General features: G+C 42.1%; 1 protein-coding gene across 2 annotated transcripts; it reads left to right on the top strand.

The window, feature by feature from the left end:
- Positions 1–2,462: 2,462 nt before the first annotated feature.
- On the top strand, positions 2,463–17,803 carry grid2ipb (glutamate receptor, ionotropic, delta 2 (Grid2) interacting protein, b). Of its 2 annotated transcripts, XM_028429977.1 has the most exons (22): positions 2,463–2,929; positions 4,668–4,753; positions 6,028–6,097; positions 7,355–7,507; positions 7,624–7,779; positions 8,389–8,540; positions 8,735–8,869; positions 9,696–9,781; positions 10,017–10,167; positions 10,716–11,017; positions 11,365–11,409; positions 11,903–12,643; positions 12,905–13,057; positions 13,410–13,497; positions 13,927–14,004; positions 14,332–14,528; positions 14,615–14,770; positions 14,844–14,930; positions 15,013–15,142; positions 15,429–15,547; positions 15,677–15,841; positions 16,108–17,803. In XM_028429977.1, the coding sequence occupies exons 1-22, from the start codon at positions 2,640–2,642 to the stop codon at positions 16,186–16,188; spliced, it is 3,621 nt and encodes a 1,206-aa protein (XP_028285778.1). In that variant the 5' UTR covers positions 2,463–2,639; the 3' UTR covers positions 16,189–17,803. The 2 variants fall into 2 exon arrangements, with proteins under 2 accessions (XP_028285778.1, XP_028285780.1); XM_028429979.1 differs by lacking the exon at positions 11,365–11,409.
- Positions 17,804–17,959: the final 156 nt, after the last annotated feature.

Here is a 17,959-nt window from a genome sequence, read left to right as displayed (position 1 = left end):
TAACAGAACAGATCCGTCCCACCATTTCTTAAAAGTAGCAGAAAAAAGGATTGCTGTGTGATTGCAGGAGGGCAGGTAACTTGAATTTGCTTTTGTGTCACTATCATTTTTTCAAAAGACTGACTGCTGCTAAACATCCAATAATGAATTAGGATGAAACATTTTCGAAACATTTTTTCCCTGCACACTATATAGACTTGTGACATACTAATGTCACAAGGCTGATGGCCTGTCTGTGTGTACAAGCCTCCCATTTATACATTTAGCTGTGTTATATCTATTTGCTTGAGTATTCTTGTGATGCAGTGAGCTCGCCACCATACTATGAGGACTGACTGTTGGAGCCAGCCTCAACTGGCTATTTGAGGAATTGTTAAAACACCCTGAAAATATCGATACTAATCTGCACCAGCATGATCAGTAGTTGTAAGACACTAAACTAATTTCCAAGTGTAAAGTAGTTCAGTCTCTTTTAATTATATTATGCTGTATTGTGCTTGTTGTCACTCCATTACATAAACTCCACAGAAAATTGATTTTATTCTTTTGGCTTGTGGTGCTGAATGGAGAGTTCCTGCATGTATTATTCACTGCTACCACAAGGGGGACTACAGTCAGACATGTCCATGTTCTTAATGCATTTGACTGCATACATAAACTGTAAATATCTTTTAACAGATTTATTTTTATGTGTGTGTCTGCTTCTGTCACAGACAAACAGTTTGTATTGACCACAGTAGATAGGTCTAATGTTTGGCAGCATTTGAGTTGTTAGTTCTGAAAAGGCAGGATGTTTCAGGCTCTAATTACATCTCTTCTGTCTCCATAGCTCCAGCTGTACAGCTACTAACGAGTGAGCATCCGATTTGTTGGCCTTTTCTTAAAAAAAAGAGTGAAACAGTGACCTTTAGGTTACACGTGTAAATGAGACGTTATGAGCATAAGTAAATGAGAGAAGTTACTTGAAGTTACTGGAACAGAAGAGGGCATGAGGTGTTTCATAATTGCCTGAATACATTTTAATAAAGTGCTTAAACAGCTGTGGATCATGAGATAAACCCATATCTGCTGGGAAGTTACTTTCTCTCTGTCTCTACAATAGGTGTGCCCTAATTGCTTTATTTAGCTGTCAAAACTGTTGTTGCAGCTTAATTAGCTTCTTGTGGACACTGGTGGCTGTTGTCTTTCCTTCACCTCTTCTAGCAGCTTTTGTTGCTAATTACTCGCCCGGTGCTGTTATTCCACAGACTGTACGCCCTGTCTGCTTATGGCTGATTCATCTGATCAGCAACGAATCAGCTTGTCAGAACACAACAGACTGGTGTAGGTGGGCATCAGAATGGTTGTTTGTGCAAGCCTTTATGGGGCTCAGCTCGCAGTTGGATCTTAATGGCACTGTGATTCAACAAACATGGAAAAAAACAATTTACGTATGGCTCACTTCATGCATCACTTGATGTGCTGTTGCTTACTGTGTATGTTGTTTTTTTTCTTTTAACATCATTGTTTGTGGATGTCATAAAAATGGTGAACCTACCCGTTAAGGTTAGACATGTCAAGATTATTGCTAAGGAGGCAGAGTGCAAATATTCCAGAAAAACACCAGGTATTGTTTGTGTGTGGGTGGGTGGCTGTCTTGTCTCCTGGCAGTCTTTCTGATCGTGTATGAAAAGTTGTTTTCTACTGTGAGTTGAGTCTGTGTGTGTCTGCGCAGCAACTCATTCTGTTTTTTTTGTTGTTGTTTGGTGGGCAGACAGCACAGAGTTCACACTTTAACCGCTGCTGTGACATTTTCATTTACTGCTGTTTTTTTTTTGGAACCAGGTAAAATGTTGTTATAGATAGATTTTTCACCTCATTGTTACTGTCAAAAACACAGAAAAATACATGAATTTTAGTTGTTTTCTATAACTAATATGAGAATGATACATTTAACACAAAATCTAAAGCATTCTTTATGAAAGTTAATGTTTTTATTATAAATCATAAATATGTTAGTTATGAAGGTTTTTAGTTGGAACGGGCCAACAGATCAACAAGATGATGACAGCTTCCTGCTGTGCACTCACACTGACAGAGTGACACAGAGGTGAGGACGGAAGTGTAGGAGAGAGCGAGAATGCGATGGGAGAGAGAGAGAGAGAGAGAGGGTAATAGCAGAGGAGAAATCCCATGCTCGCTCACTCCCACACCTTTTTCTCTTGCTGTATTCTGGCTCTGGTGCCTCACGCTGCAGCAGTCAGACTCCAGCAGGCAGTGAGTGACGCCACGATTTCCTCACTTACTGTCTTTTCTGAGAAAAAAGCTTTTTCTTGACTTCTTTTCTTCTGCGTGGAGATAACAGTTACTTTCAGAGAGAAAGACTCCTCTCCACATGCTCCTTTTTTTCTTTTCTTTGAATCTAACACTTAAAGAGAAGCCTGTGCTCACTTGGATTGTGATAATTGTCTCAACAGCGTGCTCTTCCTAATCTCTGCTGTTCTTTTACTGGACTTTCCTAATTATGGACCTCGTGTTTTCAAAATGGATTGAGGAGGATCTGTGATGTAGATCCATCCTTTCTTTCCATTCTCTCCTGAGATAATTCTTGTGGGCAAACAAGTTACCATCACCTAAATTTGTTTTCCTCACATGCGACTATGTTTGCCAGAATCTTCATTCCCAAGAAGCACCGGCAGCGATTCGACGAGGCCGTCTCCCAGAATGTGATCAACCGGCTCTGCCGCAGCAAGAGCATCAGCGAGCCGCAGGGCAGAATCCGTCGCAGTCGCAGCGAGGATCACTCCGAGCGCCGCCACGGCTCCAAACGGGCCAGCTCATTGCCAAGAGATGGAGAAGCTGGAGGCAGGGGTGAGGCAGAGAGGGAAAGGGGTTTGAGGAAGTGTGTCTCCGGGATACCCCCACATCCCCCCATCGGACCCAATCAGAGGTAAGCACATGTGACACTTTTAACTTGTTGTTTTTGGTACTGATTTAACACAAGTGTTGTTTTACTGTGGAATGGTGGCTGGTTAGTCTTTGTTTTTTGCAGACAGTGTCTTGTTTTTCTTTTCTGATTCTTGCATCATAAATCTTACATGTGATAAAAGGCATAGACCACATACTCATTTATCTCCTCACATTTTCAACACATTTATCCCGCACTGTTATAGAACCCCTGACCATTCAAACACATCCTCCTCCCACTAACACACTGATTACACAGCTGTCCAGTTAATAACACCACTATGGACTTAGTGCAGGATTACAAAGGTGGCTGTAAACACCTACACTAAATCCAACAACTGCCTTCATGCACAGGAGAGAGATAACATATGGCCCTTGATGTGATCATATTGACAAGTCACACAACATTATGAGAGTAAAGCGATGGCAGTAAATGCAAGAGTTTACATCTTGGTGCAAATGGCATAGTTAAGAAGAAGTTTCTGGTGCCTTCCCTGAACTAAATAAACCCAGAGAGTGTTGTGTAACACTGTTGTGTCTCCACAGTAACTGGAAAGATTGAAACAGAGATCAAGACATAGATAGATAGAAACAGGGAGGAGATGGAGATATTGTGTAGATATGTGGAAAACAGACGTGAAGTTAAGAAAATGCAAAGAAAAGTAGGGATATAAAAATTGATAAAGATGGACTATAGAGATGGAGAAGTCAAAAAAGGAGTTAGATCGATTGACAAAAATAGATGGAGAAAGATGCAGTTAGACTAAAAGTGACAGAGATATATGAAGCAGTTTTTGAACGAATTGCAGTTTTAGTGGTTGGTGTCTGTATACAATATGTCTATTGATAGAAAAATGTCATAATCAATCACTATATATACCATATTTTTGGTCTAGTGTTGGAGGTTGTGTGCCATTTGTGTACTGTGTAGAATTTATTATGTGGTGACTGATCGATTCTTTTGGGTTGTGTGTGTTGTTGATGACCCGTTTGCGTTGCAGTGTGTGTCGACTGATAGCAACCAGGAGAGGCCTTGAGCAGCTTGGTAGTCACAGACATTTAGTTTGTCAAGTGTGCTCACAGCTGATGCTGTGCAGTCCTCACACAAAAACACACAGCACACTGTGTGCCTATCTGTATTTAGCTTGTCTTACGTAACGGCCTGTAAACCACGTCTATCAAAGAATAGATTTGTCTGTTTTCCTTCCTCTCCTTCTTCCCTTTTCACATTCTGAACCCCGTTTATATACAGAAGCAGTGTTGCCTTGAGTCATTTCCATGGCAACGCACAGTGGATAGACAGCATCTTTGTAAGGGGAGGTTCCGCTGTGTATTCCTCCACTGGGGTGAGGGAGAGGAGCACCAACATCGGCAAAATATCAAAGCTTGTTCCATGTCGAGTATGTCCCGATTTGTTTTTAATTAGGCTTAAGGCTGGCAAAAAATGAATTCAGGCTGTGCTAGTATTATAGTTATGTAAAAAAAATCTGCCTAAATAACGAAGTTGGAGTGCAGTAAACAAAGTGTCATGGGTCCACCATTCACAGAAAGACAAACAAATCTTACATCATTCTTCAATGAGAGAGAGAGAAACGGACAGTTATAAGGGAAGTAAATACAGTATATATGGCAGTCTAATGGTTTAAAAAATGCAGAGGCAAATACCAGTGTCTTTTAGGGAAAGTGATTAATATATACTTTATTCTTGGTCTCTTGTTCAGGATCATTCGTGTCTACAGGGGGAAGAAGAACTTTGGCTTCACACTGAGAGGTCACGCTCCCGTCTGCATCGACTCTGTCATCCCAGGTACTGCTTCTATTTTCACAACCAGCACAGTGTAATTCATGATGGGCGCCTTTTCTCCTTGCGTGGCAGTTTGACCCAAAACGCTGTTCTGTGTTGGCTGGCAAAGAGGGGGCAGATGCATTTAGCGTAGGCGAGTCTGTTGTGGTGCCAGCCGCTGGGGGTTAAAGGTGATCAGGAGGTGTTTGTGTGTGACAATGAGTGTATCAGGAAGTGGATCTGTCTGACTCACCAATGAAATGTGAAGAGGAAAACACTCAGAACAGGCTGTGCTGTGCTGTAGTGCATACTCGGAGTACTCAGTGCGCTGCAGATACATTCAGGAATTTCTATCCATAGTTAGTAATTTTTTAAAGTGCAGTGTGTCCTAGTTTGAGCAGTGAATCACATGCTGAAAAATACATTTCTATTATTTATGCTGGCTCTATAATTAGCATATTTGTTTAGGTCGTTTTTTTTTTCATAAATTTACATCAAATCATGACTCAGACTTTGTTTATTGCCTGCTAGTTTTCTCTGCTGAATGATTTAAATATGAGAATCTGTTTTAACTATAAATGCTACTACCAGTATAACTTGTTGATAAATATTTGGGCAGTCTTTGCTTCGGGTCAGTATTGTTGTTTTATTTACCTGTTATTGGCTTCTGAAAAAAAAGCAACAGACAAGAGAGGCTACTGTTAAGAGAATGTTCTCATTGAGAAGGGAGGTGGGTGTGTGTGTACGTGTAACGTGTGTGTATTTGATGATGACGACACTGCTTCCGCCCACCATCGTCTCCCACCAACATGTGCTGAAGTGGACAAGAGCGGACTGACTCAGTGGGCCTTATGGAGGCTGACATAGAGATGGTGGGGGTGGATGTCTCATCGTGATCTTTACTGAAACCCAGGAAACCACAGACAACATAGGTCTAAAATGTTAACTTGCTAAGGTTATAGCATCAGAAGAAGCCATTTTATGTATTCAAACTTATCATAATATGACAAGACAGTTCATTGTGTGGAAAATTTGGCAGTGAGTTGACAGATGAGGAGGCGATAGGAACAGCGCAGTCAGAACAGATTCCAGCAGAGATTGTTTTGACAGCACTGTTTCCTTATGTAATAAGATTTAGCATGGAGCCCATCTCGTTTGTTGATGGCCTTTGTTGATTTTCATACACAGATTGACAGCATCACATTAGTCACCATCTCTGCCCATCTGTTTTATGCACCTTGTTAGTTTAAGAGGCTTTGATTGATTGATTTTAGTGATGTTTTTTGTGTCCCTCTCAGATAGTCCTGCTGAGGAATGTGGACTGAAACCAGGTGATCGAATCCTTTTCCTCAATGGACTGGACATGAGGTTTGTATTTAATCAAAATCATTGTTATCATTAGCAGAAGTAGTAGTTTGTAGTATTTTGCCTTTGTATATTGTCCAAGTTCTTGAACTGATGCAGTATATTTGGACGTCAGGGCTTGTTTTTCTCTGTGAGAAGCCATCTGCTCAGTATGAAAGGCAGCTTTTAAAGAGCCTAGATAGTAATCCATCACAAACACTTTACTTTATTTTGACATAGTTTCTCCCTTTTCAAGTTTTTTAACTTAAAAATAACTGTACAGAATTTCGTGTCTAACTTTTCTTTGTGCTACTTTGAAACAGTAGAGAAACTAGATGGCATATTTCCTGCTCCTGTGTCAGTGCAGCATTGCTCCACCCCCTTATGTGACTGGAGTGGCAGGTCCTGAAAAAGAACGTGAACACGATTTCTGTTCACTTCTTTTGCATTGTGGTCACCAAACCAAAATACAGAACTCAAAGCAGATATTGGATGTAATGAGCCACAAAAAAATGATGTGTAACTGAGATGTAAAGTCAACCTTAAAGGGAGATGAATGACACACGCATTCACACGCTATGACATGTGTGAGAATCTACAGCATGATGCATGTGACCACAGCCTTTATGTAAACTGTTCTTTCTTGTAGGAGTAATCATAATCTTTTTGTGGACATTACAACTTTTTGACCTTCTGACTCTGCTTGAGTGTGGGAGTGCAGATAAAAAATCCAGCATGGATGCCACTGAATTGTATCTGTAGGAACTCAGCAGATAGGATATCAGCCAATATATCAGTCAATATTTCCAATCCTTCCTGAAGAGACAGTGTTACTCAGCCGGCCACCCTGATAGCCATGTGAAAGAAGGATTGCAGAGCTGTTCCTTTGGCTGCTTGATGTAATGATGTGATTGGCACTGTATAATTTATCTGCTCCCTGAGATAACACGGTGCTGCAGCAGTAGGAGGTGATCAGTAAAACAGTGGGAGTTGTTCACCAGAGAGAGAAAGTAAAAAGTTCAGAGATGTGGGAGCTTCAGGATAGTGTTTACAAAGTGAACATATGGTGTAATACATCTACAAACACTGAAAGCAAATTGACTTGAAACTAGATTCTAATGAAAATGTCATATTTCAGCCAATACTGTCATTTGTCTTTTAAATGGTGAGAAGCCGTGCAGTAAATTATTCTACTCACTCTAATCCAAAACTTAAGTCCATCAGCTCTCCATCATTTGTTTCTATAGTTCATATACAAATTTGTTTTCCCTCCTGTTGTAGGAACTGTTCCCATGAGAAGGTGGTGTCCATGCTGCAGGGCAGCGGGGCGATGCCCACTCTTGTGGTGGAGGATGGTCCATCTGACTACTCTTCAGAGCAAACCGACCCTGATGAATCACCTAATCTGGCCCCCGCTACCTTGCCACGGTCTAGGTTGGTACACACCAAAAGTACAGACAAACCGCCTGTCAAGTGATAACATACCGGTATTTGTCTTATAAAGATGCATGATACAATGTAAATAATGAACCTTGGTTCCTGCTGTCCAGGTCTCCAGCTCTTAGTTCTCTCCAGTGGGTTGCAGAGATTCTCCCACCTAGCATCAAAGTCCACGGACGGACCTTCAGCCAGCAACTGGAGCACCTACTGACCATCCAGGAGAGATACACTGTCTGCAAGGCCTTAGAGACTTTCTTCCAGCATAGGTCAGTAGGTTATAGAGGGGAACATGTAAGGTACATGCATGTTTAAAGAGACTGATACCTGTAGGGCTGGATCGAGATTTCCAACACTTCTGCTCTAGCATAACACACTGTAAACAAACGCGGTATGTTTAGCATCTGTTACACTGTGTGTGCTGACTCTCACTGACAAAAAACTTACATAAAGTTAGCTGTTATCTGGGAAACAGTTTTTACCATAGTCAGTTTATAATTGTGCTTAATTCAGGCAAGGAAGGCTCTGATATATATTTCCTTAAGGATGAAGAAATGGACAGTGAATAAGCTTTGCAGATGATGTAAACATGTGATGCAGCAGGATTAAAACAAGAAAACCAGTTGAATTCTACTGCTCATGCATGCAGTATACACCCAAAGGCATAAATTCCACCAAAGCTGACATCCCTGTTATCCTCCCACCTTTTCATATTCTGTTTTCATCCTCTATCTCCTTCTCGGCTTATGCCCCCTGCAGATAGAAATAATATACACTGGTTTAAAGGAAATCCTTATTTTAAATGGCAGAAGATTACCCAAAAGTAAACAGGGGCTGGTTATGTAAAGACGCTGTGTATGGGTGTGTTGTGTTTGCAGGAACGTGGACACTCTGATAGTAGATGTGTTTCCGGTGTTGGACACTCCAGCCAAGCAGCTGATCTGGCAGTTCATCTACCAGCTACTGACCTACGATGAACAGGAGCGCTGCCAGGGCAAACTGTCACGCTTCCTCGGTTTTAAGAGCAGCGGTGAGGCAGAATACATCATGTGGGAATTATCTGAATTTGGCAAAAAAATATTCAAGCTGCAAGCAATCCATTGTTTAATTGAACCTTACAAGCACTATGCACTGTAATTTAAAGCTATCTTTAGATTTTGCATTATTACCTTTTAAATAAAGTATTTCAAATGTATGATGAATATATGTGTGTATTTTTTGCAGCTGTGTTGGAACCTGATGGAGGTCTGGAGCACCACCGACGGAGCAGCTCAATGCGGGTGACAGGAACATCATACCGCAACATTGTCCGAGAGAGGAGCTCAGATGACTGCATCATCGGGACTCACCTGGGAATGGGTACGCCATGCATAAAACCCAGCAAGACTAAACACGGTTTTATTGTTTTAATGCACAAACCAAGAGGTTTGTTCGGTTTAAGCCAAAGTTTTGTTGCAGCTTCATCCTGCATCAGTCTTTTGATGATATATCTAAATTTCATCATAGCTGGTAAACATTTAGCTGAACAAGAGCCATACAGGTTGGTTTGGTTTGGAGAATGAGTAAATCCAGCTATTTGAGGTCTAGCAAAACAGCTCCTAATACAGCTACTGCATGCTTATGCTTTTAAAATCTCCCCATTTTTAATCCAGTTGTCGAGCATTGATTGGAAATCCCAGACATGTACACGGTCAGTGTTATTGAATACCACACTACTAATATTCTCTTGAGCAAGGTAACTAACCTCAGGCTGAAATGCTTAAACCTTAGTAACACAGCAGTGTTTCCATTGGTCAGCTACCCTGTTGTGTAATTGTGAGAGCGCACTCCAGACTGCTGCTAAAAAACATGTGTGCTAAGCAAATTCTTGACAACAAATGTTGTCACGATTGCATTTATTACTCCATATTTCTGCACCCTTTGCTTTTCCTAACCCCCACCCCGTGCTCTCAATTTGATATCACATACAGGGTTTTTTTTTTAGAGCTGAGGCTAGTTCAGGCTTCAGGAATCACATTCTGGGATTTCATTACCATTGCTACCTCCTGCTCCAGGAGCCAAGCTTCTGCCCTTTGCTTCTCTGTGCTGTTCTGTTCTGCTTCATCCTCTCTCCTCCTGGCAGGAGGTGGATGGATGGAGGAGGCTTATGTCCACGTGTCACTGTTCATGCTTTATTATGCTCTAGGAATTCATATCGATGAATGTGGGAGCCCTGAGGAGAGGCAGTCAGGAGATGGAACCTCCTTCCCCGAGTCCCCTGACCTCAGTCATGTAGGTATAATTGCAGCTTTAGAACGCCTAGCTCCACAGCAACTGGCATAGTTAATGCTAGTGATGTTTTCTGTGCTATCTGGTCTCATATTATTTGAAGGTCTGCTCATAATTACTGCAATTGCTGCAGTTACCTTGTAACTATTTCCCTAAAACATGTAAAAGCAGCAGATCTTCAAAGTAAATGTATGGCAGCGATTGTGCGCTAACCAGCTGATCATGCCTCCACCCATAGATGACAGGTGTGTACACAGAGCTGGAGAACGTGTACGCAGGGAAGAGTGTGTCTCCATTGCACAGTGGCTCCCCAGCAGAGCCAAAGGTGCCGGGACAGACTGAGGCCTACGGCCGCCCTCTCTCCCCCCTCACACTCCCCCCTCTCACAGGTACTCTGGGGCTGATACACAAACATTTGCCTACATACAAACACACACATGCTTTCAGATACATGCTTTCATCATTGGTTGGAAGCCATTAGCCACCAAAGCCCAATGTTTGCATAAGGAACTTTATTTACAGATGAAAATGTAAATTATGGGCCTTAATGGTGCATGACTGATGCCATGTTTACATCATGTTAGATTTGCTGTAAATACAAACTACTATAGAGTTGCAAAGCCCATTTGATGTGAACATGGCACGAGAACCACTGATGTTTGAATGTGTGTGTTGAAACACATTCAAACCCTGTAATCTATTTGTGCAAATTAGCCACCAGTTTATCTTTGTTGCCATGGTGACCTCCCATGAATAAAAATAATCCTTAAAGTGACAATATGGCCAAGTGTGACACAGATCTACATGGAATGTGCAGCCTCTACATGGAATGTGTGTTATACAAACCAAGTTGCATCGTTTGAAAATGTTCAGGACAAGATGGCATCAACATGTGCAGTGTGTCAGCAGCAACCATCTTCGATGTCCTTATCCACAGGTAACCGTAAATCTGGTCTGTCCCTGACATGGAAGGAACCTCTCCCAACTCCTGTGTATGAAATCCAGCACCAGAGCAGCGTCGACTCCAACCCCTATGTCAGCCTGGAGAGCCCACCCGCTTCCCCTCCACCCTCAGACAGTGGTGCTAACACACTAACCCGTCGCAAGAAACTGTTCACTTTTTCCCGTCCACCTCGCAGCCGGGACACAGACAAGTTCCTGGATGCTCTGAGTGAGCAGCTGGGCCACCGGGTCACTCTGGTGGATGATTTTGTACCAGGAGAGAATGACTACGAAGAGGTGAGGACAAACAATAGAGCACACTTCTAGATAAAGGTTGTGAGTTAGTTGTATATTAGTGCTGTGTTCCTTATTGCTGGATCTTTTTGGATGATAGTGGAAACACAAAACCAACCTTCTACCCTTCTACTGAGAAGGCAGTAATTATATTTATTATATTATAACATTATTATAACATATCACATAGTGGTAACAATGGTACCAGTAAACATGTTACATGTAGCATCATTAATTAACAGCTTGTTTATTAATATATAGGATAAGAATGAATTGTGTTGTAGTGTTGCATGTTTACATTAGAGCAACTCTAATGTACACTACAATGAACACTTGTGTCACATGAACAGATATATCAAGGTGATTGTCATGGTTTCAGAAGAAGAGGTGGGCCTGTAAGTAAAACATAATACTTAGTCTAATTATATCTACCTGTAATCTAATAAGGAATAAGTCTATAATAAGATGCTAAAATTAAAGATGTTCAAGTGCATGTGTTTTATAAAGTGTAGAACAGCAGGGTGTTAATTTTGTTACTAGTTAAAGCTTTTAGGTCAAAAAAAGGTAAAAAGGAAACAAATAAATACATAAATTTATAGAATTTTATACTAATTTTATACTAAATAATAATTTAAAGGCAGTTTAAAGGCAGAAGAGTAGGTTTTTGTTTTTATACATATTCAACAGTATTAGCAGCCAGTGGTGAGAGCTTTTGTTAACCTTAAAATGATCCTGACCAAGAGTTATGAGCTTAACTTATGAGCAGATGTATAAAAGGACAACCATGCATTTGTATGTCCATGTGTCTCACTGTGTATGTATAGGTGAGATTGCGTGACCTCCACATGTGATTATCAGGTCTGATGGCATCTGATCTCTTCCCTCCAGATGAGTTTCCATGAGGACCAGGATATAGGCTTCATGCCTCGCCAGCTCAGCAGCGGCAGCAGTGAGGATCACAGTAGCAGCGATGAGGGCTCCTCCCCCTGCTACTCCTCTGGATCTGAACCAATCCCACCACCTCCCACCCAAAGCCCCCCACCTCCTCCTCCCTTTCAGTCTTTGATACCCCCTCCCATCCAGTTTACAGACCCTCTCCCACCCGTCCGCTTTTCTCCGGAGCATGTCCCCCGCAGCCGGATGCCCTTCCAGCCCCATCACCCCATCATCCCTCCTCCTCCACCTCCACCCAGGACCCTCCTATCCAGTCGTTCTCCCCTACACAAGGTGCTCCCCAACAGAGATGAAGCAGAGAGAATTCGCAAACGCTTCCAAACCACATCCACCCACACCATCCTGGGCTGTACTACCACCTTGCGCTCCTCCCAGTCATCTCGCCCTTGCTACCTCCCTCGCCAGTTCAGCCAGCCCCAGCCGATCCGCCAGCCCTCACCCCAGCCCTCACCTCAGCTTCTGAGGCCAAGCCAGCTCGTCCTTCAGAGGCACCACCAGCTCCACCACCAACACAGCTACCAGGGCCCACTGCCAGCATCTCTCCAGGATCACAGCCCATCCCAAAGTCAGAGCCAAAGCTCATCGCTGCTCCCCCAACCACCAACCTCCCACTCTTCCCTCCCTTGTCACACTAAGACTTTTGAAACCCCACGGCAGGAAAACCAGTCACAACAGGTAAGATCTGCATCTACAAGTACATTTGTTTTTTTTGTCTCTTAGTTTTGTTCCTAAAATGAATATCAGCGTAAAGAGATTAAACACAGGGAGGTTTACTGCAGCAGTGCCACAACAGAGTGCACCTAGCAACAAAAATATCACATGAAAATACAGCAAGTTGGTGTCACGCAGCATGTGTGTGTGAAGTGGAAAAAAAAGAAGAAAGGCAGCTGACCCACAAGAACACTATTCCTCAATTTAGTTTCTTTGATTTCTAAGGCTCCACCACCTCCACCTCCACCTTTGCCTCCACCCTGTGACCCACCTCCACTTCCCAAGCCAGGCCGCCCCTCCTCCGACACCAACCACATGAGTGTAAAGAGGCTGCGCTGGGAGCAGGTGGAGAACTCTGAGGGAACAATATGGGGACAGGTTAGCACTGATATGTTGTTGTATATGGCTAAACATGGAAAGATCCACCTGTGAGTCCTCCCACACTTACTGTGAGTTTTCTCACTCCTACATTCCTCCACCCATTTTTGGAGAGACGTCCTTCTGTGTCTCTGAGTCATGGCAGCATCAAAGCAACAGCCTTCTTTTCACTTGTTTTTAAGATTTGATGTGTTCTGCTATTAAAATGTCAGACGTTTTGATCCCAACCCCATCAGACCTGAATAAAATGTGATATGTGTGTATGAACATTATTTTTAGAAAGCTACTTCTAGGCTATAAAACCTTGACTGTGCCTCGGGAGAATTGAGTGTGTGTCCTTGTCTATGTTTAGCTCGGAGAAGATTCAGACTATGACAAGCTCACAGACATGGTGAAGTACCTAGACCTTGACTTGCACTTCGGGACCCAGCGCAGATCCAGTAAGTTATTTTGTAAATCTGAATACCTGTAATTATGCTTCATCATCAAATCTTTATGTAATCAATATGCAGTTTATATGTGCAATCTACATGAGTCTATGTCTGTTTACCTGTTGTGTTTGTACCTTCACAGTTTTGATGTTATCCATATCCTGCTTTGGAGCTGCTCCATTCACCTGCACCTCCAATCCATTCTCCATAAGGCACCATGTCCCTCCTTCTTTTCTGTCATCATTAATAACACAGACCCGCCACAGGAAAAAAAACACTCTTTAACTGTCATTCTTTTCTTTTGGCCTCTAATGGCGGGGCTGTGTTATTAACACATCAACATACCACAAACAGGCTTTGTGTGTGTGTGTTGTTGATCCTTGGTGCCTGGAGAACACATCCTTACACTGTTGTTAAAATTATCAGTCTCTCCTCCAGAGCCAGCCTTCCTGCCAGAGAACTTTAAAAAGAAAGACGTGGTGGAGATTCTGTCTCATAAGAAAGCCTACAACGCCTGTGAGTACCACAAAGAGTGGCTGAAAGGGATTCTGTCAGACCACAGCCTCTCTAAAATCTCATTTTAAACATTTTCTTTGTAATATAGAGATAAAAACATACAAAGTTAACAGGATAAAACTTTGCAGGATGATTTTAGTTTCATGAATAAAATGTTACCCTGGATTTTGAAATTTCAAAACACCAGCTTGAAACATGAATAAAAGATTTCTCAGCACAGGCTGAGATGACAAGCTTGCAGCACTGCAGGAACACATTGATCCTCACCATTATGTGAAAACACAACCTCCATGTCTTCCCTCTCATTAACCCTTCTCCTCACTATAGCCATCCTCATCGCCCATCTGAAGCTGTCCCCTGCCGAGTTGCGTCAGGTCTTGATGAACATGACCACCGACAGGCTGGAGCCGGCCCACATCAAGCAGCTGCTTCTGTATGCCCCAGACGATGACGAGGTCAAACAGTACGAGCAGTTTGATCAGGATCCGGTTAAACTGAGCGAGCCGGACCAATTCATTTTCCAGGTACTCAGTGGAAAAAACATCCATGATAGTGTCAAAAAAGACCAGATGGAGGACAATCTGCATAAATAAATATTCTGGGGTTTCAGATGCTAATGGTGCCTGAGTATAAAACTCGTCTGCGAAGCCTCTACTACAAGACAACCCTGCAGGAGAGGACGGAGGAGATGAAGGTGGCGTTCGATTACATCTACAAAGCTTCAGTGGAGCTGAGGAGCAGCAAGAAACTGGCCAAAATCCTGGAGGTAAAACATCACAGCAGGCAAAATAAGTGTGAAGCCCACATTCCTAATATTAAACAGTCATTGTTTCCAACAGTTTGTTCTCGCGATGGGAAATTACCTGAACAATGGACAGCCTAAGAGCAACAGGACGACCAGCTTTAAGATCAATTTCCTGACTGAGGTACAGTGTTGACAGCTTTCACCACATTTGGTTGATCTTGACCTAAATTCTTAGTCATTCATCCTTTCCTCCTGTTTTGTAGCTAAGTACAACCAAAACAGTGGACGGGAAATCCACCTTTCTCCACATTCTGGCCAAGTCTTTGTGCCAACACTTCCCTGAGTTACTAAACTTTTCCAGAGACATTACAACAGTGCCTCTGGCAGCTAAAGGTATGGTGGTGATGCAGCCGCTGAGGTCTTTAAACAGTTGTTGAATCCTGTTACATTTTTTTAAGATGCATGCAGTGTCCTGGACATCACTGCAGACTTTATCAACTCACCTAATGTAGATTTATTCTGTGTTTGTTCAAATTATGTTTTGCCTTCATATTTAGTGTGACATTTTAAAAGCCCAATTTTAAAAACTGTTCTGTGCAACTGTTTTGTAATCATGAAGCTTCAGCGTTCAGCGGCTTGTACAGTTTTATAACTCCTGACTCATATTTGCATGTTTCAGTGAATCAGAAAGCCATCACAACAGAGCTGAGTGACCTTCACTCCACCATCCAGGACATCAGGACAGCCTGTCAGAAGACCACCCCCACCCCCGAGGACCACTTTGCTTCTGTGATGAGTGTACACAAACTAAATATTTAAATACATAATTTGAAAAATATACCAAGGAATCTGTGGGTCCTCAAAGCTGCATTGAAAATGACTCATGATGAAAGTGTAAATTTAATATTCATGCCTTTGCTGCCACAGAGCTTCCTCGAGAACAGCCACCCTGCCATCCAGTCTCTGGAGTCTCTGCAGACCCGAGCGATGGAAGAGTTCTCCAAGGTGGCCTCGTACTTTGGAGAGGACAGCAAGTCCAGCAGCACAGAGACCTTCTTTGGCATCTTTGCTGACTTCATGTCCAAGTTTGAGGTGACATAACAGTTCTGTGTGACAGTATTGATAGGGCAATGCAAGGCTAAATTTGTCTTGTTCCAAACAAAGTGAGCAGCTCATATTTATAATATATTCAGCAGGTTTTTGACAGATCCGGCTGCTGCTCTCACACAGACCAACTGCCTGCAGCTATAAAATGATTAGGCTGCAAAGTGCTGCTGTCTATGAAATAAATAAATGTGCTCTGAATATGAAAATAATTTGAGCATAAATCAGATCTGATGAGAGGTTTTATCTTGCAGAGAGCTCTCAGTGAGATCCAGACTCCAGAAAACCCCAGAAGCCCCAGAAGCCCCAGACTGTCTTCCCCTCTGGCCTGGTAGAAGCAGGAAATGCGGGCAGACATCGAGCCAAACCCAGAATGCCGGTCAGCTCCATTTATCACTCTGCTCTCCACAACCAAAGTGCCAAGATATCACAGAGACACTCGAACCAACGGGAACAGAGACCACGTCATCTATAGCAAAGAGAATGGAAAAGCACTGTACGTATGTAGATAAGATTTAATGAGTGCCCCGTGTGCAGCAGTGCTGCTGTTGTTTCAGGTGCTGGGTAGAGCAGGAACATTCAGGTGTCCACAGGTCAACAAGAACTCACCGCACACTTAGTACTCTCACCAGATCTGACATTCTTTACATCTCTTTTTAATGCACACAAGCCAGTATATCATATAAGTCTCATTCTATCACTCCCTTTCATCTTGACCTTGCATTAAAATGAGGTTTAAACGATGACAACTGTTCTTGATTTTGCAGATTTCTTGTTTATTATGACTACATAAAGTTTATATTTTATATCAGATCATATTTGAAAATTGTAAAGATAAAGCATAGATGTAGACGGCTGATGGGCATCAGGAATCACGATGATTCACAGGTGTAGTTTAGCTTGCATTTGATGGTGCTTTCACTGCCTCCCATAGCACGAGATAGATAGTGGAGTTTGCACCAACAACCTGTGTCCAGATTTTCATTTTCATTAATCTACTGAGAATTTCCTTCAAATATTCCTCATGCTAAGGTTCTAAATTTGCTGAAGAGCATCAATTCATCATTCCTACAGAAGCAAAAAGTCCCCCCTCTAAAATCAGTGTGTGTTTTAGTGGTAATAAGCTATAAAACAAGGGCATCAGGTCTGTTTTAGTGAACATCACAGCTTGTGGTAATGCATCAACTCATCATCAAAGACAGCTAGTCATTGTTTGTTGCCAGTCATTCAGCATCAGTTTGATGTGATTCTTCTGCCTGTAAAGACTCAAACAAATCTGAATTAATTTGCACATTTATTTCCAAAACATCATGCTGAACAGTATCGCACCTTTTTTTCCAATGAGTAACGCAGCGCATTTAGCTCATAAAGGTTCTGTTTCAGAACACGTGGGCGGAATAGTAAATGTTTTACACTCCTTAGTGCTCTTGTTTTGGCAGCACTAAGAGATAAAAGCCAGCTTTAATGTGAAGATTCTGAGCTGTGTGCTGGTCGTCCTGCACTTTTGAGCGTTTCTAATGTGAACGCAGCCCTGCTTAAATGAGTGGGCAGCTGCTGAATGTATGAGATGAGAAAAAACATCCTACTGTAAATGGCTATTTCCTGCTTCTCTGGTTGTCATGGTGATGTCATGACTCATCTACAGTACGTGTAGCTGTGTTGTATTTATTGTTGAGATTGCTATGCACTGCTCATCCTTTTCATTTGTACTGTATGTCCTCCAAGTCCTGCTTTATTTTCTCCTAATATTGGATTCGTTCTTTATGCACAGCTTTAGTCAAGCTTACAAAAAAAACAAAATGCAAACCTAGCTGCTACAAGTGTAGTAACAGTGTTTCTTGTCCCAGTCTGTTGCATGTTGGTGCAGTTAATGTGTTAAGATGTGCAGCTGGTAGCATTTACTGTACCCCCCCCCCTGGATATTTAGGGTAAAAATATATTTCACTAGTTTAGTTAGGTTTATTAATTTATTTTATAACTGTTTTATATGTTTTCATGGACAGTTGCTCATGTTTTGTGATCATTTGACCCCTTTTGTTTGCTTTTAAATGAAGAGATGTTTTTGATCTATAAAAATAAAATGCTTGAGAGTAACAATGCCTGACT

Source organism: Parambassis ranga, chromosome 19 (genome assembly GCF_900634625.1).
Source record: "Parambassis ranga chromosome 19, fParRan2.1, whole genome shotgun sequence".
Taxonomy (NCBI): domain Eukaryota; kingdom Metazoa; phylum Chordata; class Actinopteri; family Ambassidae; genus Parambassis; species Parambassis ranga.
Note: the sequence above shows the minus strand (reverse complement) of the source record. Positions and strands in the feature narration are given on the sequence as shown.

Coding starts and splice junctions, on each gene's coding strand:
- grid2ipb (XM_028429977.1), top strand. CDS start 2,640: ATGTTTGCCAGAATCTTCATTCCCAAGAAGCACCGGCAGCGATTCGAC. Junction 8,870..9,695: donor CGGGACTCACCTGGGAATGG/GTACGCCATGCA, acceptor ATTATGCTCTAG/GAATTCATATCGATGAATGT. Junction 15,548..15,676: donor ACTTTGCTTCTGTGATGAGT/GTACACAAACTA, acceptor TTGCTGCCACAG/AGCTTCCTCGAGAACAGCCA.